This window comes from Dasypus novemcinctus, chromosome 16, assembly GCF_030445035.2.
Source record: "Dasypus novemcinctus isolate mDasNov1 chromosome 16, mDasNov1.1.hap2, whole genome shotgun sequence".
NCBI classification, from domain to species: Eukaryota; Metazoa; Chordata; class Mammalia; order Cingulata; family Dasypodidae; genus Dasypus; species Dasypus novemcinctus.
The window spans coordinates 65,666,910-65,689,783 of NC_080688.1; the positions used below are offsets into that span (position 1 = coordinate 65,666,910).

At 39.3% G+C, this 22,874-nt stretch overlaps 1 protein-coding gene across 5 annotated transcripts in view; it reads right to left on the minus strand.

The window, feature by feature from the left end:
• DYM (dymeclin) overlaps nt 1–22,874 on the minus strand; it is a 542,345-nt gene that overhangs the window by 472,986 nt on the left and 46,485 nt on the right. For 4 of the 5 annotated variants that reach the window (XM_071208556.1, XM_058277682.2, XM_058277681.2 and 1 more), the window contains exon 2: nt 10,177–10,369. In XM_071208556.1, coding sequence (XP_071064657.1) covers nt 10,177–10,316 — 140 coding nt within the window. In that variant the 5' untranslated portion in view covers nt 10,317–10,369. Of the gene's footprint in view, nt 1–10,176; nt 10,370–10,776; nt 10,817–22,874 lie in introns of all 5 variants that reach the window. The other variant, XM_071208555.1, reaches the window with a different exon arrangement.

The window sequence follows — 22,874 nt, forward strand, 5'->3', positions numbered from 1 at the left end:
ATTAACCAATGAACAAATAGTATACACAAGGAATATTATACAGGTATAAGAAGAAATGAAGTTATGAAGCATAGACAACATAGATCAACCTGGAGGACATTATGTTGAGTGAAAAAAGGCAGACACAAAACGACAAATATTGTAAGATTGTGCTAGTATGAACTAAATATATTGTGTAAAATCATGGAGTTGATAGCCAGAATATAGGTCACAGAAAATAGAAAAAGGTTAGAGAATGGAAAATTGAGGATTAACCTGTGCAGAACTGGTAAAAAGACTGTTCACAAATCTTTGGAAATGAATCGAAATTGTGAAAGCACATCATAGTGTTTGTAACTAGCAATGCTAATATATGGGTATGACGGTGGTTGAAAGGGAAAGTCTAAGATCATGTACATTAATAAAGGCAAACTAAAAAATGTAATATGGGATTGTTTAGCATAGTAAGACTTCACATGAAATTTGAATATGGGTAATATTGCATGTATGATGTTGTTTTTCTTTGAAACTGAACAAATATATGTTAATGTTACAAGATGTTAATATCAGGCAAAAATATACCCAAAGCAAATATGGACAGTAGTATAGTACTATATTAACAATCTTCCATTAAGGGTTAAAAAAAAAGGAAATATATTAAAAAACTAGTTAAAAGCACAACATATTGTTTAACTTCATCCTCACAAAATACAAATGCAAATAAACTGGAAAGATGGAAACAGAATAGCAGTTATGCATGGCAGGGGAAGCATAGAGAGATTGAGAAGTGATTGAGAAGGGGTAGAACTTTTTTGTTTCTCTGATTTTTGTTTATTATTATTATTATTGGAATAATGAAAATGCTCTAATAATGATTAAAGTATGAATGCACAACTATGTGATTATACCAATTATATTGATTGTACACTTTGGATGGATTGTATGCTTTATTAATATGTATTAATAAAATTGACTTGTTTTTAAAAAAAGTAATCTCCTTAAATCAATGCTTTCACCAAATCCACACTGGTGCCCCTGAAAAGAGCCTACTAAGAGACACCAATTCTAATTCCCAGGTTTCTAAGAGATGTGCCAAAAATTGGTTCAGGGAGACAGATTTCAATTTCCCCATTTCGCCCATTCAGCCCTCTGTGGTCAGACCCATGCATCACCAAGAGTCACCAGGCCACTCTAGACCTGAGCAGCCTTACCAATTTATCCCTACTGTACCCTGAAATAATGAACTACATGGGAAAGCACAGGATCCAATCAGGGTTAGCTTTAAATGCTCCCTACAGTCTGTTGCAATCTATCCAACTGTTTCTCATGATCTCTCAACACAAAATGGAAGAATTAATAGAAGTCATTTGGTCACTCTTCCTTCACAGTACAAGTATATCTAAGGTTATTCACTGCTGCACTACACGTGATAGCAGAAACTGGAAGCAATCCAAATGGTAAAAGTAAATGGTTATATAAATACTGGTATATCCAGCAATGACATGCTATGCCCCCATCAAAAATAATGCGAAAACTAATATATAAAAGGCTCTCTAAGATACAGTGGATTAAAAAAAGCAATAAGTACAAAAGGGAGTATAACATGCCTGCTATTATTTGTCTAAAAAGGGTAGATTTATATGCAAATTTGTTTGTATATGCATAAAGTATCTCTGAAAGGACAATATCCAAGAAAACTGATAACACTGGTTGCCTCTGGGAAAGAGAACCAGCCACATGGAGGACAGAGCAAGGAAGACTTTCCACTGTATGCTCTTTTGTATCCTTTGAACATTTAACCACAAGAATATATTATCTTTTCAGGCAAAAATAAATAAAATTATAATTTTTAAAATTCCATTTATAGACACCATGGCTCCTTCAACTCTTCATACCACCCACCAATGCCAACAAGGGCTCTAGCCCACAGACCAGGCCCTCTGGTGAAAACTTTCCTCTATGCAGCAGGCCAGTATTCCACTGTCTACACCCTCACACAGCTTTGTTTGGCCTGCCTTTAATCTTTGTCCATGCTCTTTAACAGTGCCTTAATTCTCTCATTCTTGCTCTTACTTTCTAAACCACCTATCTCCTTCAGCACTTTGTTCACATTCTAACTCCTTCAAATTACTTTCAAAATCCTCTAATCCTGACCAACCCACAAATATCCACATACCATCTGTGGATCATGTATATATGATCTGCTGACTGCATTTCTTTTTAAAATAAACTTTGTAGTCACAGCAGTTTGATATTATTTAAGAATTCCAAAAAGAGAGATTATGTTTGTAAACTGGTCTGTTCCTCCGGGTGTGATAACCCTTGGATTATATTAGATTCAGCTGAGCCATCTGATTAAATTTTGTTAATTTAATGACATGCTTTGATTCAACCATGTCATTAGAGTGCAACTCAGCATTGAATCCCAGCCCCCTTGGTGGGCTGATAAAACAGACTCTCACAGGGAAGTAGATACACAGAGAAGAAAAATGGAGACAGCTCATTAGACACGGCAGAGACCACGGGAAGAGATGAGCCTGACAGTCTACAACTGACCTTGAGAAGAGAACAGAGCAGCAGAGCCCAGAAAAAAACAAGCCCTAGAGAGCGAGACAAGCCTATGCCCGTCTACAGCTGAGACCAAAAGAGGCTGGGACCACCGAGCCTTAAGAGGAAGGAGGAAGGAGGAAGGCTGAACCCTCACAGACATGGCCTGCTATCTTGCTTCAACATGTGGCCAATAACTGTGGGTAAAAAAGTACCTCTTATGGTACCTTGAGTTGGACTATTTACGGCCTTGTAACTGTAAGCTTCTACTTCAAATAAATACCCTTTACAAAAGCCAGCTGAGTTCTGGTACTTTGCATCAGCACTCCTTTGGCTGACTAATACAGCGGTGAAAAGGAAACAATTTCAGCTGAAAGAGTGCCTACCATAATGTGATGCAATTAGGATTTCAAATAATATGAAAATTTGATCATGCACTTTTTAATTAAAATCCTTCAATGTCTTTCCACTGATATTATGATAAAATCCAAAGTCCTTAACAGTTTTTACAAGATTCCTCAGACCTCTTTATACTCCTCTCCTCATCATTCCTCTTGAGTCACACAACTTGACATATTCTTCCTCAACAATGACTTTTTCTTCTACCTGGACCACTCTACTCCTGTTCCCAGACCACATTCCTCTGCCACAGATATCAGTTAAAGGTCATTTTCTCTTAGTTTGCCTCCAGAAAGAAGTACTGGGTAACTGGAGGTTAGAGGTGGGAAGGGTACCTTTTAATAAATTATCCTTTGATACTTTGAGGTTTGAACCATGGGAATAATTACCTTTCAAAATATAAATAGGGGAGGGAGCATATGTGGCTCAAGCGATTTTGTGCCTCCCTCCTACATGGGAGGCCCCACATTCAGTTCCTGGTGCCTCCTGAAAAAAAAAGAAGACAAGCAGACACAGAGAGCAGAGAGCAAGTGCAAAACTATGAGGGGGGGGGAGAGATAAATAATAATAAATCTTTAAAAAATAATAATAAAATAGGAGAGCGGATGTAGCTCAAGCAGTTGAGCTCTACGTCCCACACAGGAGGTCCTGGGTTTGGCTCCTAGGACCTCCTGAAAAAACAGAAACAAACAACAAGCAAAAACAAACAAAAAAACCAACTCAGGGAAGCCAATGTGGCTCAGTGGTTGAGGGCTGGCTTCCCACATGCAAGGTCCTGGGTTCAATCCCCAGTCCCCAGTACCTCAAAAAATAAATAAGTAAATAAATAAAAATAGTGTAGTTAATAAATAATAAATAAGTATATGTATATATTTGTGTATGTCATTTTTTCCAGGAAATATCTGACCCATTCCAAGTCAGAGTGATAAGCTGCTCCCTCTGTCCCCATGCTGCCCTGTACTCCTCCTCCTATACTAACCTTTATCATACCTCGCTGTACTCACTTATTTAAAGACACATATAAACCCTTTGACTACAAGAGAGATTATCTATCAAGCACACCATTATATCCTTAGAGGCAAATTAGTAAATAAAAGTTTGATAAAAAATGAAAGGTCATCTGGTCCAGCAGTTCTCACTTGTAAGCATAACAGTTATGAATATTTTCACATGCACCATACTGTCATGTGAGGATATTTAGATGACTATAAAGCAAAAAATAAGCACAAATTCTTTTTTTTCTATTATTTACAATTTAGAAACATGAACAAAACCAGCAAAAAAGTATTTTAGTAGGAAAAATAATATATTATTTCAACTTTACTCTTAAATTCATCTTGATTTTATTTCAGATCTCTATGTCACAAGTAACTCTTCAAGATTTTGCAACCATGCCTGGGAACTCTAACAAAAACTGATTACCCTGGTACCAAAAATAGTTAATAGGAAGGAAGGAAGGATGAGATTAGTCCTATAGGCCTCAGTGTTTCAAAATATTGGCAGACATCACATTCCTGGCTGCCAAAATGTGCTACACACAAAGACAACAGATGTGGATTCAAGGAAATCCAGGAATGAACAATTTCAGAAATATCTGAATTCAGCCTCTTCCCTATAGAGTTCTGAATAATTCAGAAACTAGGTAATCCCAGTTCTGGACTCTGTTTCTGAGGTAGTGAAACCTGCAACCTCAAAGCATACTGAACCTCAAGGTTCTATGAGTCACTCAACAAATTCCAACATTGAGAAGGGTGATCTCACAACAGAAAGTGACAGAAAGGCCAAACATAAATGCAATACCACTAATGAAGCCTCAGTAACACCCCACAGACTTAACAATGGGCAATTTATTCACTAAACAGCATTATACATCCTAAGATCCCTTTATATCTTTCTTTATAAATCAGGGTGAACTAATTAAAGAGAAAGTCATGAATAAGAATAAACATAAATAAAGAAAAAGAAAGAAAATAAATAAAATGTATTTCTATCATTATTTCTTGAGAAGTTCATCGCTTCTCCACAGCTCTGTCATAAATCGTCTCTCCTCACACGTACACACATATAAACCTAGTTCTGCTTCAGAAGTACTTTAGCTATTCTTAGTTTTTTCTTTTCCATAAAATTTTAGAATCAGCCCATCAAGCAAGCTCTACTACCTCTCCCTATTCTCAAAAGCTGCTGGGATTTTAATTGGAATTATCTTCAATCTATAGGTCAATTTGGAAAGAACTGATATTTTTACCATAATATTCTAATCCTTAAACATAATATATATCTCCATTTACTCAAGTCTCCTTTAATGTCTTTCCATTTAAAAGCCATATAAAGCAACAGTACATAGATAGATTATACATAAACATAAACGTAAGGCCCAATTCGATTGTACCCGACAGTTAGAAATTAAGAGTTATTGCCTCAGGAAGCAAATGTGGCTCAAGTGATTGGGCTTTCCCCTACCACATGGGAGGTCCCGGGTTTGGTTCCCAGTGCCTCCTGGAAAAAGCGAGCTGGCGCGGCAGGGAGGCACGGTGAACTGATGTAAAAAGATGACATAACAAAAGAGACACAAAGAGGAAAGACAACGAGAGATACAACAAACCAAGGAGCTGAGGTAGGTCAGGTGAATTAGCACCTCTCTAACACATAGGAGGTCACAGGTTTGGTTCCCAAGGCCTCCTAAAGAGAAAATGAGCAGACACAGAGCACACAGCAAATGGGCACAGAGAACAGACAGCAAGTGCAAATAATAAGGGGGTGGGGATAGATAAATAAAAATAAATCTTAAAAATAAATAAAAGTTATTATCAAAGGATATAAACCTTTCATAGAAAAGGAAATACTAATAACTCTTAAACATATTACAATTAATACAACCCTGATTGTAAAATAAATGCAAATTAACAACATAAGGACTACTGTCCAAACCTGGCTCAACCTGGGAATTCAAAAGGGAAATGACTGTAAAGATAAACATATTTTTTCTTTAATTCAGAAAATTAGAATTTTATTTTTAATTAAGAAAGCCACTCCAGGGGTAGGAGGAGATGAGAATTATAGACTTGTTTGTTACCATTATATCAACATCTTCCTGAAAACTGGTAAAGGAAAAGACTTGTTTACCCTTACACAGTAATATAACACAGAAAGAACTATATTTTATATAACTTAATTTGGTAAAGTCAAAATCTTCCTTACAGAAGAATTCCAGTTAAAAAACACAGAAGAAATTACCAAATTAGAAATATCACCATTTTGCAACCTAGTCTAATAAAATAGGTGACTCAAACAAAAATTATCAATGGGAGCTAAAACACACTCAAGCTTCTGATCCATCTTAGCATGAAAATTAGTATAAAACCACAAATTATCTATATGCTAATGTAATACAATACGAAGTACATGAAATACCCTTACCAAAATTGTTCCACCTAAATTTTAACAGGTCTTTAAATCTGACTTTCAGTTTACCAGAAAACAAGGAATGAAAAGAACATAAAAGATATGAGAAGCAATCAGATAAATCCAGAAGGTGACATATTCTACAGAAATGCTAACCCATTTGTTCAAAAATAGTAATGACATGGGGGGAAACACAGTAGTGGGAAAAGAGGGATGTGTATATAGATAACTCTGTTCTAGATTAAACAACCTTTAAAATATATACCAACCAAAAGCAATATGTGTATCTTATTTGGTCCTAGCTTTAACCAACAAATTATAAAACAACTGGGAAAATTTAAGTATGGACTGGGTAGCAGGAAATATTACTAATTTTATTCGGTGCAATAATGGTATTAAGGTTATATAAGAAAATGTCCTTATTTTAATTTATCTTAAAATTCTTGAGTTTAAAAAAAGGGAAACTGGATGAAGCAAATAAGACGAAATATTAATAACTGTTAAATCCAGGTAATAATGGGAAAAACCCAAATGTCCATCAACTGATGAATAAAGTAACAAATGTGGCAAATCCATACAATGGAAAACTATGTGCCAATAAAAAGGAATAAAGTATTGATAACATTCTACATGAAACAGGCTGGTCACAAAAGACCGCTATTGTATGATTCTATTTATACAAAATGTCTAGAATAGGCAAGCCTATTCAGACATTGCCTAGTGCTGAAGGATTTGGGGAGAATGCGGAATGGCTGCTCATGAGTATGGGGTTTCTTTTGGGGGTAATACTCTTCTAAAATTGACTGTGGAGATGGTTGTACAACTCTGTGAATATACTAAAAACATTGAACTGAATACTTTGAATGAACTGCATGATATAAGAATTATATCTCAAATAAATGTATTAGTTTTCTATTGCTACTGCAACAGATTGCCACAAATTTAGTGGCATAAAACAACACAAATTTATTGTCTTACAGTTCTGTAGGTGAAAAAATCTGACTGTGCTAAGATCAAGGTGTTGCAGTGCTTCATTTCTTTCTGGAGGCTCTAGGAGAGAATGTTTCATTGCCTTTTCCGGCTTCTAGAAGCTGCCTGTATTTCTCAGTTCATGATTCCCATCCTCCATCTTCAAAGTCAGCAAGGACAGGCTGTGTACCCTTCCCATTACATCACTCTGATTTTCTCGTCTACCTTCTCCTCCTCCTTTTTTTTTAATATATACTTTTTATTTTGAAATAACTTCAAACTTACAGGACAGTTGTAAAAATAATATAAAGCCCATACAGAGAACTTCAACATATTCCCCATTGCTCTCTTCCACTTTTTTTTTATACTTTTTTTATTAAAGTTAATAGATCACAAAGAACATGACATTAAAAAACATAAGAGGCTCCCATATATCCCACTCCCCCAACCCCATCATTTTTGTAAATTGTATTTTTTTAAGATACATACATCACACACACAAAAAATGGTACATTAAAAAATGTAAGAGGTTCCCATATACCCCCACTGCCCCACCCCACTCCTCCCACACCAACAACCTCCTCCATCATTGTGGCACACTCATCGCACTCAGTGAACACATTCTGGAGCACTGCTGCACCACATAGATACTAGTTTACCCTGTAGTTCACACTCTCCCCCAGTACATTCAGTAGGTTAAGGCAGGATGTATAAAGTCCAGCATCTGACCCTGCAATATCATTTAGGACTACTCAAAGTCCCAAAAATACCCCCACATCACATTTCTTCCCTCTCCCTGCCTTCAGTAACTATTGTGGTCACTTTTAGAGACCTTGTCATTATATTGGGCCTCCTAAAACAATCCAAAATAATCTCCCTATTTGAAGTCAGCTGACTAATAACCCTAATTCCATCTGTTTCCTTATCCCCTTTGCCATGTAGCATAATATATTTACAGGTTCTGAACCTGTGAACCTATATTATGCTACATGACCATCTTTGGGGGAACATTATTCTACCTACTACCAAAAAGCAGTTAAAAAATGAATCATGGGGGAAGCGGACTTGGCCCAGTGGTTAGGGCATCTGTCTACCACATGGGAGGTCCACGGTTCAAACCCTGGGCCTCCTTGACCCGTGTGGAGCTGGCCCGTGCACAGTGCTGATGCGCACAAGGAGTGCCGTGCCACGCAGGGGTGTCCCCCGCGTAGGGGAGCCCCATGCACAAGGAGTGTGCCCCGTAAGGAGAGCCGCCAAGTGCGAAAGAAAGTGCAGCCTGCCCAGGAATGGCACCACACACACGGAGAGCTGATGCAGCAAGATGACGCAACAAAAAAAGAAACACAGATTCCCAAGCTGCTGACAATAACAGAAGCGGACAAAAAGAAGAACATGCAGCAAATGGACACAGAGAACAGAGAACTGGGGTGAGGGGGGGGAAGAAGGGGAGAGAAAATTGAAAAAAAAAAAGAATCATGGGAGCAGATGTGGCTCAAGCCGTTGGGCACCCACCTCCCACACGGGAAGTCCCAGGTTCAGTTCCCAGTGCCTCCTAAAGAAGACAAGCAGACGAGTGGACACAACGAGCAAGACAGATGAGGGAGTCATCTTGGCAGGGGGAGGGGATCAATAAAAATTTTTTAAATCTATATGATAGATTGAGATGTGAACAATTTTCTTGTTTGTCTGTTTTTTATTATTATTACTGAAATACTGAAAATGACTGAAGAGTTGAACGCACAACTATGTGATTATACCAAATGCCATTGGTTATATACTTTGGATGAATTGTATACCTTATTAATATGTATCAATAAAATTAACTAAAAAACAAATTAAAAAATATATGCGTATATAGTGGTTTGTTATTCTAGTCACTCTTCTTTTCTATGTGTATAACAATTTTTATAATAAAGAGTTAAAAATGAGATAAGTTTTTCACCTAGTAGACAGGCAAAGGTCAAAGAATACAAAATGCATTAAAGTGAAAAAGGTGTGTAGAAACAGACCCTTTCATACTTTGCTAGTAGGAGTATAAATTGGTACAACGTCTATGGAGTACAGTTTGGCTGTATCTCCCAAAATTACAAATGCACATATTCTTTGAACAAATAATATCCTAAAGATATATTTGCATGTATGAGAAATGATGTATGTGGCTTTGTCATAACAAAAGACTGAAAACTATCTAAATGTCCATCAATAAAAACTGATTAAATATAATCTATGGATATTCTGAAACCATTAAAAAGAATAGGGGAGCGGATGTAGCTCAAGTAGTTGAGCACCTGCTTCCCATGTACTTGGTCCTGGGCTCAATCCCTGGTACTTTTTAAAAAAACAACTCTCACTGGGGAGTGGAGGTAGCCCAGTGGTTGGGTACCTGCCTCTCACGTACGAGGTACCACATTCAATCCCCAGTACCTCCTAAAAAAAAGGCAGTTACATATGTGCTTACTTATGCAAAAGATATTTTACTTAACTGCAAAAAAAAGCCAAGGACAGAGCAGTATGCGTAACATGGCTAACATTTTGTTTAAACAATTTTGTAAAAATACACAGATACATGTAAACAACCTTTAAGTATCTGTGAAAGGATTAAAAGAAAAATTGACACGGGTAATTGAAGAAACTGCTGCCATTTCCAAGGAAGAAAGGTGGTTGAGTGTAAGACAGGGAAAAGAGAAACTTATTTCCTACTTTTCCTATCTTTTGGATTTTCTACTGGCACATGTACAGCAGATAGAAATCTAGAATGAGAGAAATTATCGACAGACAGGAAGAGAGTAATACAAGAACATTAGAAAATATACAATTATCATACCACAGAAGTTCATGAGCATTTCTAAACCAATTTTCAATTTCCAGGTAATTTCTTACCTGCTAGTTGGTGCAGGGAAAGAAAATGACAGAAGCTGATTCCAGAATGGGTCATTCTCAGAGACAGATTCTGTGCCTGATAACTTTTTTAAGTACTCATTTTTAGGAAGATCACTGATTCTGCTGCTGTTCGATCCCATCTTCTAATCTGATTAGATAACTTGTCCTTAAACCTTCATTTCTTCAAGACAACCTATAAAAAATGAAAAGAAAATTCAAACTTGTACAAAATAATCATATTTTTCTTATCCTGGTCCTACATGTAAAAACCTGTAAGCTTACTAAAGTAAAACATAACTCTTTTTATAAACAGATTTAACATCAGATACAAAATTAACGAGAAAAAAGGAAACTAAAACCTGTCCTAGCTAATATAATCACAAAAATCCAAACCTAAACCTGTACAGTAGATTTTAAGACAGGCATACCTTTCTCTGCCCAAGAAAATGTCTCAAAGCAAATTCAAAATGACAGTTATGTATTAATAAATAGTCTGAAAATGCAGTGTTTTTGTTTTATTTTTTTACAACCAGTACAATGGTGCTTAAGAAACGCAGCGTCTATGGGGAGCAGATATGGCTCAACAGGTTGAGTGCCCACCTCTCACATGGGAGGTCCTGGGTTCAGTTTCCATTGCCTCCTGAAAAAACAAAAACAACAAGCAAAACAAATGAAAAACCAACTCAGGGAAGCCAGAGTGGCTCAGTGGTTGAGTGCTGACTTCCCACATACAAGGTCCCAGGTTCAATCCCTGGCCTTGGTACCTAAAAAAAAAACAGAGACTATATGGTCTAAACATGGCAGGGAAGAGGAAAAAGTACATCAAGGAACTACCACATGCTACCTATACTTATGGATAGAAAGGGAAGTGACCTAAGTTAACTGCTACAAGTGAAAGAGTTCCCAATTCCAAAGAAAACACATTTAGTGTCTCTCACATTCTGCTATAATGCACAAACAGCATTTGTTGACTTGCCTCTTCTCCTTAAATATGAGCACTAGCTTTTTAATCTATCTCTAATATCTAGAGTATGCTGAACAGTATGCTGAAGGAATGAGTAAATAAATGACTAGTTGCTCACTTGTCATACATCATACCAAAGCTACATTATACTTATAAGCTATTTAAATTAACTATATTACACCACAACTAGCAAGGCATTGCAACCAGCAAGATGCCTCAAGGAGCAGATGCTGCAAGAAGCAGACGTCACAACCAGCAGACGTCACAACCAGCAGACGTCACAACCACCGCAATGAGGAGATGCCACAACCAGCAGGCGCTGCAATCAGCAGATGCTGCCACAAACAGAAGGCACCACAATCAGCAGACACCGCCACAACAAGCAGATACCACAACCAGGATTGGGGGAAGGGGGAAATAAAATAAAAATTAAAAAAAAAAAAAACGTTGGGGCAGTTACACTACTGAAAATGAATAAACTAGAGCTATAATTATCAACATGGCTATCTCAAAAATATAAAAAAGAAAGCTAAACAATAATATTCACAGTATGATTTCATTTATATGACTTCAACACATGCAAACAATATTACAGATAAATTCAAATGTAGTACAAGTACTAAAACATACATGGGGGGGAATGGATAAAGCTCAAGTGGGTGAGCGCCTGCTTCCCATGTATGAGTTCCCAGGTTTGATAACCAGTACCTCCTAAAGGAAAAAAAAGGCAACCATACATGGGAAAAAGTAAAGCAAATTCAAAAGAATGCTTTTATCTAATGGTATCAGGAAAGGATACGGAGGGGTTTCAACAATATCAATCAATTTATTTGAGGGACATATTTCCTAATAAAAATAAATGTCCTCCTACAATTGATCCCACACACCAAGGGCCACAAATCATTCTTTCAATTCTCAAAGATATGCGACCCCTCAGGCCCCAGTGAGAACCTCCCTCAACTCCCCCAAGATGCAGCAAGCTTCTTCCACCCATGGACCGTATCAGTAACCAAACAATGCAAGAGTCTGCTTGAGACAGAATGGCTTTTCCTGGCCTCGAGAGCCACAGCCAAAGAAGGTTCTTCCTCTGAGTGTCCGCAGGAGTCGTCTTCAAAGCATGGAGAGGTGCCCAGGCTCCCGCTGCTCAGAGCCTGGGCCCCTCGCCACAGCCGGCATGACTGGATCGCCTCATTCAGGGCCCTCACGCCTTCCAGGCTGCTGTCCTCCATGGCCGCAGCTAAGAGGACGGCTCTGTTCCCAGTTCTTGAGACACAAACGTTACCAGGTTCTCTGCAAAGACATGGATGAAGCTCATCCTGCCTGAAAAGAACTTTCGTGGTGACAGCATGGGCTTGCTGATGTCACTGGCCATGTTGCTGGGTTCCAGAGAGACCAAGGAGCCCATCTTTGCAAACAGGGTCAACAGCACCAGAATGTGGCTGCTAAAGACTGTGCAGACCACCTGGGTGGGGGAGCACTCTGCTTCAAGATCACCAGTGGCCTGCCTTCCACGGCGAAGGATCTTCATTGGCAGCTGCCCCACACCCAGAAGTCAATAAATACTTTCTTAAACAGAAAAGTAAGGAAGGAGAAATGAAGCAAGCATTAGGCTTACTGAAACTGGACAATACATATATGGGTTTTACCACACTCTTATCCTATCTGTTTTATATATTAACTTTTTTTTTTTTTTTTTGGTACCGGGGCTAGGGATTGAACCCCGGACCTCGTAAGTGGGAAGCAAGCACACAACCACTGGGCCACATCGGCTCCCCTGAGTTGGTTTTTTCATTTGTTTGCTTATTATTTGTTTCTGTTTTCAGGAGGCACCAGGGACCAAACCCAGAACCTTCCCTGTGGGAAGCAGGTGCTCAACTGCTTGAGCCACATCCACTCCCCTATATTAACTTCTAAAAAGACAGAAATAGAAATGGTTTCTCAACCTCTCAGCAGCAATACTGAAAGCTAGATAATGTGAAAGTAACATCTTTAAAATTTTAAGTGGAAATAATTTAACTAGAATTCTCTACTAGCGCAGCTATCGATTAAGTATGGCGGTAGAATAAAGACATTTTTTGGCTTGCCAAGACTCAAAAGTTTACCACCCATGCACCTATTTTCATGAAACTACTGGAAGATTTAATTCTTCAAAGAAAAAGGAAGTCAGAAACTCAGGAAGCAGGGGATTCAACACAGGACAAGTCCAGGAGAAGTCCAGGACAAGAACTTTGCAGCAGGCTGGGACAAGAGTAAAAAGATACCTCCAGGAACTCCCGAAGAACAATATATTAATATTTGACCTTATCCTATAAGATTTACAGTACTGTTGGAGAATTTGGGAAGAATGAATGATAAGTTACACGGAAAACAAAGTAAATGATTTTTTTAAGAGTATTCGCTTTGGGGAAAAAAACATGTTCAAGAAAGAACATGCATTCACAGTATATGACTGGATTAAACAGTAATCAGTATTTACTTAATACTTATAATGTAAATAGTAACTATACTGAGAAGACACTAGAAAGAGAAGCAGGAGTGCTTTGAGGACTAAATCATTTCATTATAAAAAATTTAAAAAGACAGCAAAAATAAATCATTTCAATATAGGAATTCAAAAGGAAACATCTAAAATTACTAAATAAAAAAATAACAGTATACTCTGGATGGATTTATGCTTAATTAATATGTATTAAGATAACTGATTTGTTAAAAATCCATGCTTATGTATTGGAAAGCTGAATATTGTTAGGATTCTACCCAGAGAAGCAAACTTGGCCCAATGGATAGGGTGCCCGCCTACTACATGGGAAGTCCGTGGTTCAAACCCCGGGCCTCCTTGACCCGTGTGGAGCTGGCCCATGTGCAGTGCTGATGCATGCAAGGAGTGCCCTGCCACGCAGGGGTGTCCCCCACATAGGGGAGCCCCACACGCAAGGAGTGTTCCCCGTAAGGAGAGCCACCCAGCGCGAAAGAAAGTGCAGCCTGCTCAAGAAGGGCATCACGCACACGGAGAGCTGACACAACAAGATGATGGAAGAAAAAGAAACACAGATCCCGGTGCCGCTGATAAGGATAGAAGCAGTCACAGAAGAACCCACAGCGAATGGACACAGAGAGCAGACAACTGGGGGGGGGGGGGGGAGAACAAATAAATAAATAAATAAATAAATTTTTTTGAAAAAAGCAATTTACAAATTCAACACAATCCCAATCAACATTCCAAAAGCCTTCTTTGCAGAAATGGAAAAGCTAATCACCAATTTTATTTGGAAGTAAATAATTGTGCAATAGCCAGAAATAGCAGCTATGTACAGCAGGGGAAAGAGAGAGAGTGAGAGATGAGGAATTTTCTTGTTGATCTGTTTTTGATTATTATTATTGAAATAATGAAAATGCTCTAATAATGATTGCAGTGATGAATGCACAATTATGTGATTACACCAAATACCATTAATTGTACACTTTGGATGAACTGTATGCTTCATTAATATGTATCAATAAAATTGATTTGTTAAAAAAAATTTATTTGGAAGGGTAAGAGGCCCTAAATAGCCAAAAACATCTTGAAAAAGAAGAAATGAAATTGGAGGACTCACACTTCCTGACTTTAAAATTTTGTACAGGGAAATGGATGTGGCTCAAGCGACTGGGCTCCCGTCTACCATATAGGAGGTCCAGGGTTCAATTCCAGGAGCCTCCTGGTGAAAGGCGAGCTGGCCTGAGCAGAGAGTTGGCCCGCACAGAGTGCTGGCCGGTGTAGGAATGCTGGCTGGCACAGGAGAGCTGGCTCACACAGAGAGCTGGTACAACAAGATGACGCAACAAAAAGAAACACAGAGGAGAGATAATAAGAGACACAGCAGACCAGGGAACTGAGTTGGCACAAGAGATTGAGCACCTCTCTCCCATTCCAGAAAGTCCCAGGATTGGTTCCTGGTGCCACCTAAAGAGAAGGCAAGCAGATACAAAAGAACACACAGATAGGAGACAGTGAGTACAAAAACTATGGCGGGGGTGGGGGAGAGAAGTAAATAAATAAAATAAACCTGTGGGGAAAAAAACTTAATACAATAAGACAATAGGGAAACATACCCCCCCCCCCCCAAAAATAAAACAAAACAAAACAAAAACGTATTACAAAGCTACAGTGGTCACAACATGGTACTGGCACAAGAATAGATACATAGATCAATGGAATCTAAATGAGATAGACCCTCACATCTATGGCCAATTGAATTTTTTTTTTAGGAGGTACCAGGAATTGAAACCATACATGGGAAACAGGTACTCAAACCACTGAGCTACAACCAGTCCTGCCAAACAATTTTTTTTTCAGGCAAGTAAAAAGAGTTTATTGAGAAATGAGAGAAAAGAGAAGGATGCAGGCTACCTCCAGGCAAAGAGGAGTCCCAGCCAACTGATTTTTGACAAGACTGCCAAGTCCATTCAATTGAGAAAGAAGTCACTTCAAGAAGAGGTGCTGGGGGAAACGGACTTGGCCCAGTGGTTAGGGCATCCGTCTACCACATGGGAGGTCCGCGGTTCAAACCCCGGGCCTCCTTGACCCGTGTGGAGCTGGCCCATGCGCAGTGCTGATGCGCGCAAGGAGTGCCCTGCCATGCAGGGGTGTCCCCCGCATAGGGGAGCCCCACGCGCAAGGAGTGCGCCCTGTAAGGAGAGGCGCCCAGCGCGAAAGAAAGTGCAGCCTGCCCAGGAATGGCGCCGCCCACACTTCCCGTGCCGATGACGACAACAGAAGCGGACAAAGAAACAAAGACGCAGCAAATAGACACAGAGAACAGACAACCAGGGGAGGGGGGGGAATTAAATAAATAAATAAATCTTTAAAAAATTTAATTTAATTTAATTTAAAAAAAAAAGAAGAGGTGCTGGGAGCACTGGATATGCACATGCAAAAGAATGAAGAAGGACCCCTATCTCATACTATATACAAAAATTAACTAAAAGGAAGTGGATGTGGTTTAACCAGTTGGGCACCCACCTACCACATGGGAGGTCCCAGGTTCGGGTCCCAGTACCTCCTAAAGAAGACAAGCAGATGCCCACACCCACAGCAATGAGCTAGACACCTGTGCCCACAGCAACGAGCAGATGCCTAAACAAGCAGATTCTACAAGCCAGCAGATCCTGCAGCCCACAGGGAGCAGATGTGGCTCAGGCTGTTTGTGCACTTGCCTCCCATATGGGAGGTCACAAGTTTGGTTTCTGGTGCCTCCTGGAAAAGGAGAACAAACAATGAACAGACAGATAAGAGAACCATTGAGGGGGTAAATAAATAATTTTTTTAAAAATTTAATTCAAAATATAAGAACCAGGATTATAAAACTCCTAGAAGAGTATGGTAAGGAATGGACAGAGGTATTGAAAGGTTAACTGCTTAACATGCAGAATACATAAAGTACAACTCAACAGTAAAAAGACAAACAGCCCATTTAATAAAATGGGCAAAAGACTCTAACAGGCATTTCTCCAAAGAGGATATACAAATGGCCAAAAAGCACATGAAAAGATGTTCAACATTATTAGCTACTAGGGAAATACAAATTAAAACCACGAGATACCATTTCACACCCGCTACAATGGTTAATATTTTTTTAAAAAAACAGAAAATTACAAGTGTTAGAGAAGATGTAGAAAAATAGGAACACTCATTCATTGCTGGTGGGAATGTAAATGGTACAGCCACTGTGGAAGACAATTTGGCTGTGCCTCAGAAAGCTAAGTATAGAATTACTATATGACCTACTTCTAGATATATATCTGAAAGAATTGAAAGTAGGGAGTTGAACAGATATTTGCACATCAGTGTTCACAGAGGCAATATTCACAATTGCCAAGAGATGGAAGCAACCCAAGTGCCCATCAACTGATGAACAGATAAACAAAATGTGGTATGTACATACAATGGAATATTATTCAGCAGTAAAAAGGAATGAAATTCTGATACATGTGAAAACATGGATTAACCTTGAAGGTATCATGTTGCGTGAAATAAGCCAGACACAAAAAGGAGAAATATAGTTATGATCTCACATAACATAACTAAAATATGCAAATTCACAGAGAAAGAAAGTAGATTACAGGTTTCTAAGGGCCAGGAGTAGAAGAGTAGAGGGTCAATGCTTAATGAGTGCATAAGTTCTGTTTGAGGTGACAGAAAAGTTTGGCAGTGGCTGGTAGCAATGGTAGCACAACATTGCCAGTATAATTAATGCCACTGAATAGTACGCTTAAAGATGGTTAAAATGGGAATGTTCAATTGTATAAATATGGGATTTTCTTTTATGTACATGTTACTACAATAAATAAATCATATTTGACTTCTATTTGGCTATGCTTACTCTGAATCAAGTCTTTTAAAAGCGTTTTGTATGCATCTTCTTGCTCTATTCTCAGAAAATCTTATAAATTGTAGCAACTGTTGTTTTTCCTGTTATGTAATGGGATTTTATGAGTGGTATAATGGAGATGTGAATTGACTCTCAACAGCCTTAGCAGGGTCTGTGTCACAAGAGAACCTTTGATCTTAATTGCTATGCTGGATTGCTTTTCCTGTTTTACAAGGATTAATTTAGCAGTAGAAAATGCAGAGTGAATTGAAGTGGAGAGAGAGAGTGAAAGCAAAGAAATCAGTCAGCATCTTGTGGTAGTAAGCCATACGACATTACAAAAGTTTGGTCTAACAAGGAGGCAGTGGAATATAAAGTAAGAGATGGATTTAAAAGATAACATGTAAACAAAATAAAAAATATATAAAAAATAAAATGAAATTAAAAGAAAACAAAATTTTAAATTAGAAAAAAATAGCACGTAGAATTGTGAATGTTGTGAAAAAACTCATAGGACTTATTGATGTCATGGGAGAGTCAACATAGTAAAGTGATAAAAGATCAGAGACTCTGGAATTAGATTGCAAAGGTTCGCATCTTGGCTTTGCCACTTATTCCCTGCGGGACCTTAACCCCTCTCTATGCCTCTGTTTCCTCATCTTTACAAGAGATAATAGAACCTACATCTTAGTGTTATTATAAGGACTAAATGAGTTTATAACTGCAAAACACTTAGGCTAGTTCCTGGCATATACACTGTAGAAATAAATTTCTTTCATAAAAGTGCCATTGCACATACTGTTCCCTCTACCTCAAATGTTCCTATAAATCCATAGCATCTTATTTATAAATAACTTCATTGCAGTACTTACCATATTTTGTTGTAATTTATTAACATATTTGTCTTCCCATGAGGCTCTGAGTTTATTAATGCTAGGAACCTGTTTTTATTCATTTTTATATTCTCAGTACCATCCTAACACCTAACATATATATTAATAGTAAGTGAATAGTGGGCATTTGTGGAATGAAGTTTGGTTATATGAGTGACATGACCTGAATCAAGAATGCTGACAACAGTGATAGAAATCGTGGCTGTGGGAGGGGCTGCTTATTTTGAGGGGCAAATGTTAAATTCCATTTTAAAATTTAAGATGATAACAAGACATCCAAATAGCAATGTCCATTAAGTAGAGATTTAAGATTAGGTTTGGACTGAGAAGACTAAGTATCAGTTCTGGAGGTCAGTCACATAGCAGTTATAGCAGAAGCTAGGAGCACACTGAGACCCTGCCTTAAGGAAAGCATGTAAGAGAGAACCAATCGTTCAACTTTTTTTTCACCATTTATTTAATGGTGTTTTAAAAGAATGAAGCAATGCAGAAGGACATAAAGTGAAAAGTCTCTTCCCCTTATATTTTCAAGCTCATTCTGGCTATGATTCCTTCCAGAAACTGTCTAGGCATATATAAGAATTTATATATTTATTTAAACTAATGGGATTCTGTTATATGTTCTGTACTATCTTTTTAACTTGTGATATTTAGAATAATTATTTATTAACATATTAATACTCATTCTTTTCAATTGCTACATATTATTTCATTGTATACTTATTCCAGTGTAGTTAATCCCCAGATAATGGTCATTTAGGTTATTTTGTATATTTGCTATTATAAGCAATGATACAGTTAACATCAGAACTCACAGACCTTATCCACTAGTATTAATTTACCCATGAGATGAGTTTTGAAAAATCAAAATTGTTGGCAGAAAGGATGTACAATGTACAATTGTTATAGAATTGCCAAATATCTACTCACTAATAGTGGGGTGGCTGTTTACTTACACATTCACAACCATATCAAGGATTTTTTTAACCATCATTAATCTGATGGATAAAAATGAAACCTATTAGTTTTAATCACCATATTTTACTCCTAAGTTAGACTAAAGAGTTTTTCAAATATTTATTAGCTGTGGGACTTTGGCTATTCCAACCAGTATTTTTAGAGTAAATTCTCTTTAGCTGTGTCCTGGAGTTTAATTAGGGATAAGAAAGAAACTTAAGGGAAACGGACTTTGGCCCAGTGGTTAGGGCGTCCGTCTACCATATGGGAGGTCCGCGGTTCAAACCCCCGGCCTCCTTGACCCGTGTGGAGCTGGCCATGCGCAGTGCTGATGCGCGCAAGGAGTGCCGCGCCACGTAAGGGTGTCCCCCGCGTGGGGGAGCCCCACGCGCAAGGAGTGCGCCCGTGAGGAGAGCCGCCCAGCGTGAAAAGAAAGAGCAGCCTGCCGAGGAATGGCACCGCCCACACTTCCCGTGCCACTGACGACAACAGAAGCGGACAAAGAAACAAGACGCAGCAAATAGACACCAAGAACAGACAACCAGGGGAGGGGGGGGAATTAAATAAATAAATAAATCTTTAAAAAAAAAAAAAAAGAAAGAAACTTAAGGCCTGATTCATGTTTCCTACAATCAATCTACCTGGGGAGATGAGATTTCATATAGATTATATAAAAATAGCATTTCAAGGCAGTTTTTAAGTAATGGGAAATTTAGGGGCATAGTGGGAAGCAAGGGGGACTGGTTTGCGGAGGGGAGTAATACAATCAGTGATGGACATGTTGAGTTCTTAACCACTGTCAAAAATTGTACCAGACAATGTTAAATAGACACAGATGATTTTATTCAATGTTACAGTAATAGAGGAGACAGGCCAGAAACTAAGCCTGAACTCAACTCCACTGAAACATAGCTGGCAGGGTTTTGAAGAGCTGGGGTAGGAGAGCAGAAAAGTCCTAGAGGATGTTAAGGGTGTTGATCACTAGAACTGGATGAGTGATTTACTGAGCTTGCAGCTGGGCCATTTGATTAAGAATATTTTCTTGATTAGGTCACCTGGATGTTGTAAGTGTGGGTAAGGAGAGGGAGCTAAGGGACTCCCTGGTTAGGCTCCTGGACAGGAGCTAGGGTGAGAGCGGTCAGGGGCCTGAAGTCAGGTAGAGCCAGCTCGATTTTAGTCAAGGTAAGGCAGTCTTGATCACGACATTCCATAAAAGGCCCTCTGAAAGGGTTAGTACTAAAAGTATCAGCAATAACGTTTCTCCTTCCTATCATATACTAATATAAAAGTCATTACCAACAAAATCAACTGATTATATAATTATCCTTAAGTTAAAAAAACAAGTACTTTAGGATTACAGATAAAACTGGCTTTCTAGTCAGAGTTTGGGGCAAGAAGGAGAGATCTGAAAGTAATGTCACAGAGGGGAGTGGATGTAGCTCAAGTGGTTGAGCGCCTGCTTCCCACATATGAGGTCCTGGGTTCAATCCCCAGTACCTCCTTAAAAAAAAAAAAAAGGAAGTAATATCATAGAAGCAACTAGTGAAGCCAAGGGCTAGGGTCAGTTCCTGCCAATTTTTTTTTTTTTTTTTTTTTTTTGTCCTGTGGTTTTCTTTTCCTTTTTTAAAAAGATTTATTTTTTTATTTCTCCTCCCCTCTCCCCACCCTGCGTTGCCTGCTCTCTTTGTCCATTCTCTGTGTGTTCTTCTCTGTCCACTTGCATTCTTGTCAGGCGGCACAGAGAATCTGTCTCTTTTTTGCTACGTCATCTTGCTGTGTCAGCTCTCCGTGTGTGCAGCGCCACTTCTGGGCAGGCTGCGCTTTTATTTGCGCAGGGTGGCTCTTCTTGCAGGGTGCACTCCTTGTGTGTGGGGCTCCCCTATGACGGGGCACCCCTGCATGGCATGGCACTCCTTGCACATGGCAGCACTGCACATGGGCCAGCTCACCACACGATCAGGAGGCCCTGGGTATTGAACCCTGGACCTCCCATATGTAGGTGGATGCTCTATCAGTTGAGCCACATCTGCTTCCCATTTACCGTCAAATTTAGAGAAAGAACTAAAAGCCAAAGTAGTGTTCTGACACACAGTGAGAGGGTAAAGACAGTTTTCCTTGGTGGTGACCGAATAATCAATTTTACAAGTTCCATTTTATTCTGATCTTCATTGACAATAAGGATCTTGGAAGCTCCAAATAAATAAGATGCGGATGGTGTGTGTGCATGCACATGGGTGTGCACACACACATCTCTACTGTTTTTTTTTAATCATTGACATTAATCACTGTGAAAACAGATCCTTACAGCCTGTTTTCTCCTTGGCTTTCTGTGAAGGTGGGTGGGGAGTGGTACTTCCTGGCAAGAGTACCTCAATGGCTAGTCCTGTGAGCTTGGCTACGCTTGGCATTCCAGCCGCCTGGGGCAATGCCTCCAGTCGCCCCTCTCAGCAGGGTGCTGTCTAGGGGTGTGGGAGGTCTTGGGCAGGGGTGACTGCTCTGGTGAACCAGCCAAGCCTGCTAGCTGTCCCTGAGCTCTGGCCTTTTTCTGTCCTGTCTGCCCTGTGGGCTGGGGCTGCTGTTCACACTCTGTGGAAATGCCCTGAAGGCCCTTGCTCCAGCCCTGGGATGCCACTTCCCTTTCAGCCCATCTCTAGCTGACTTGTTCTATGGGGATTCCTCACAGCATCTGGTGTCCTGTGAATTTTTGAGTACTTACTATCTTTGAAACACCTTTCCATTATTTCTAGAGCTTGGTGAGGAAGAAGGGGGAGGGATGAACTAAACTCGATTTTCCTTGTTAATCCTCTGTTCAATTTCTCTTGATAAATTCACAGGCTTATTTATGTTGCTGTTTAAGAAAGGTTTCAGAGTGGTCCTAAACCAAGTAGTTTTGGGGGGTTTTTAAAAGATTTATTTTACTTATTTCTCCCCACCCCCTCATTGTTTGCACTTGCTGTGTCTGTTCATCTTCCTTGTTTCCTTAGGAGGCACTGGGAACTAACCTACAACCTCTGATGTATGAGGGAAGTGCCGAATCACTTGAGCCACTTCCGTTCCCCACTCTATTGTATCTCTCATTTTCTTTTTCTTCTTGTGTCTCTTGTTGCATCATCTTTTTTTTTTTAAGATTTTTATTTATTTCTCTCCCTTTCCCCCCCCAACCCCCCCATTGTCTGCTCTCTGTGTCCGTTCGCTGTATGTTCTTCTGTGACTGTTTCTATCCTTATCAGCAGCACTGAGAATCTGTGTTTCTTTTTGTTGCATCATCTTGTTGTATCAGCTCTCCGTGTGTGCAGCGCCATTCCTGGGCAGGCTGCATGTTCTTTCACGCTGGGTGGCTCTCCTTACGGGGCGCACTCCTTGCACATGGGACTCCCCTATGCGGGGGACACCCCTGCGTGGCACGGCACTCCTTGCGCTCATCAGCACTGCGCATGGGCCAGCTCCACACGGGTCAAGGAGGCCCGGGGTTTGAACCATGGACCTCCCATGTGGTAGGCAGACACCCTATCCATTGGGCCAAGTCCGCTTTCC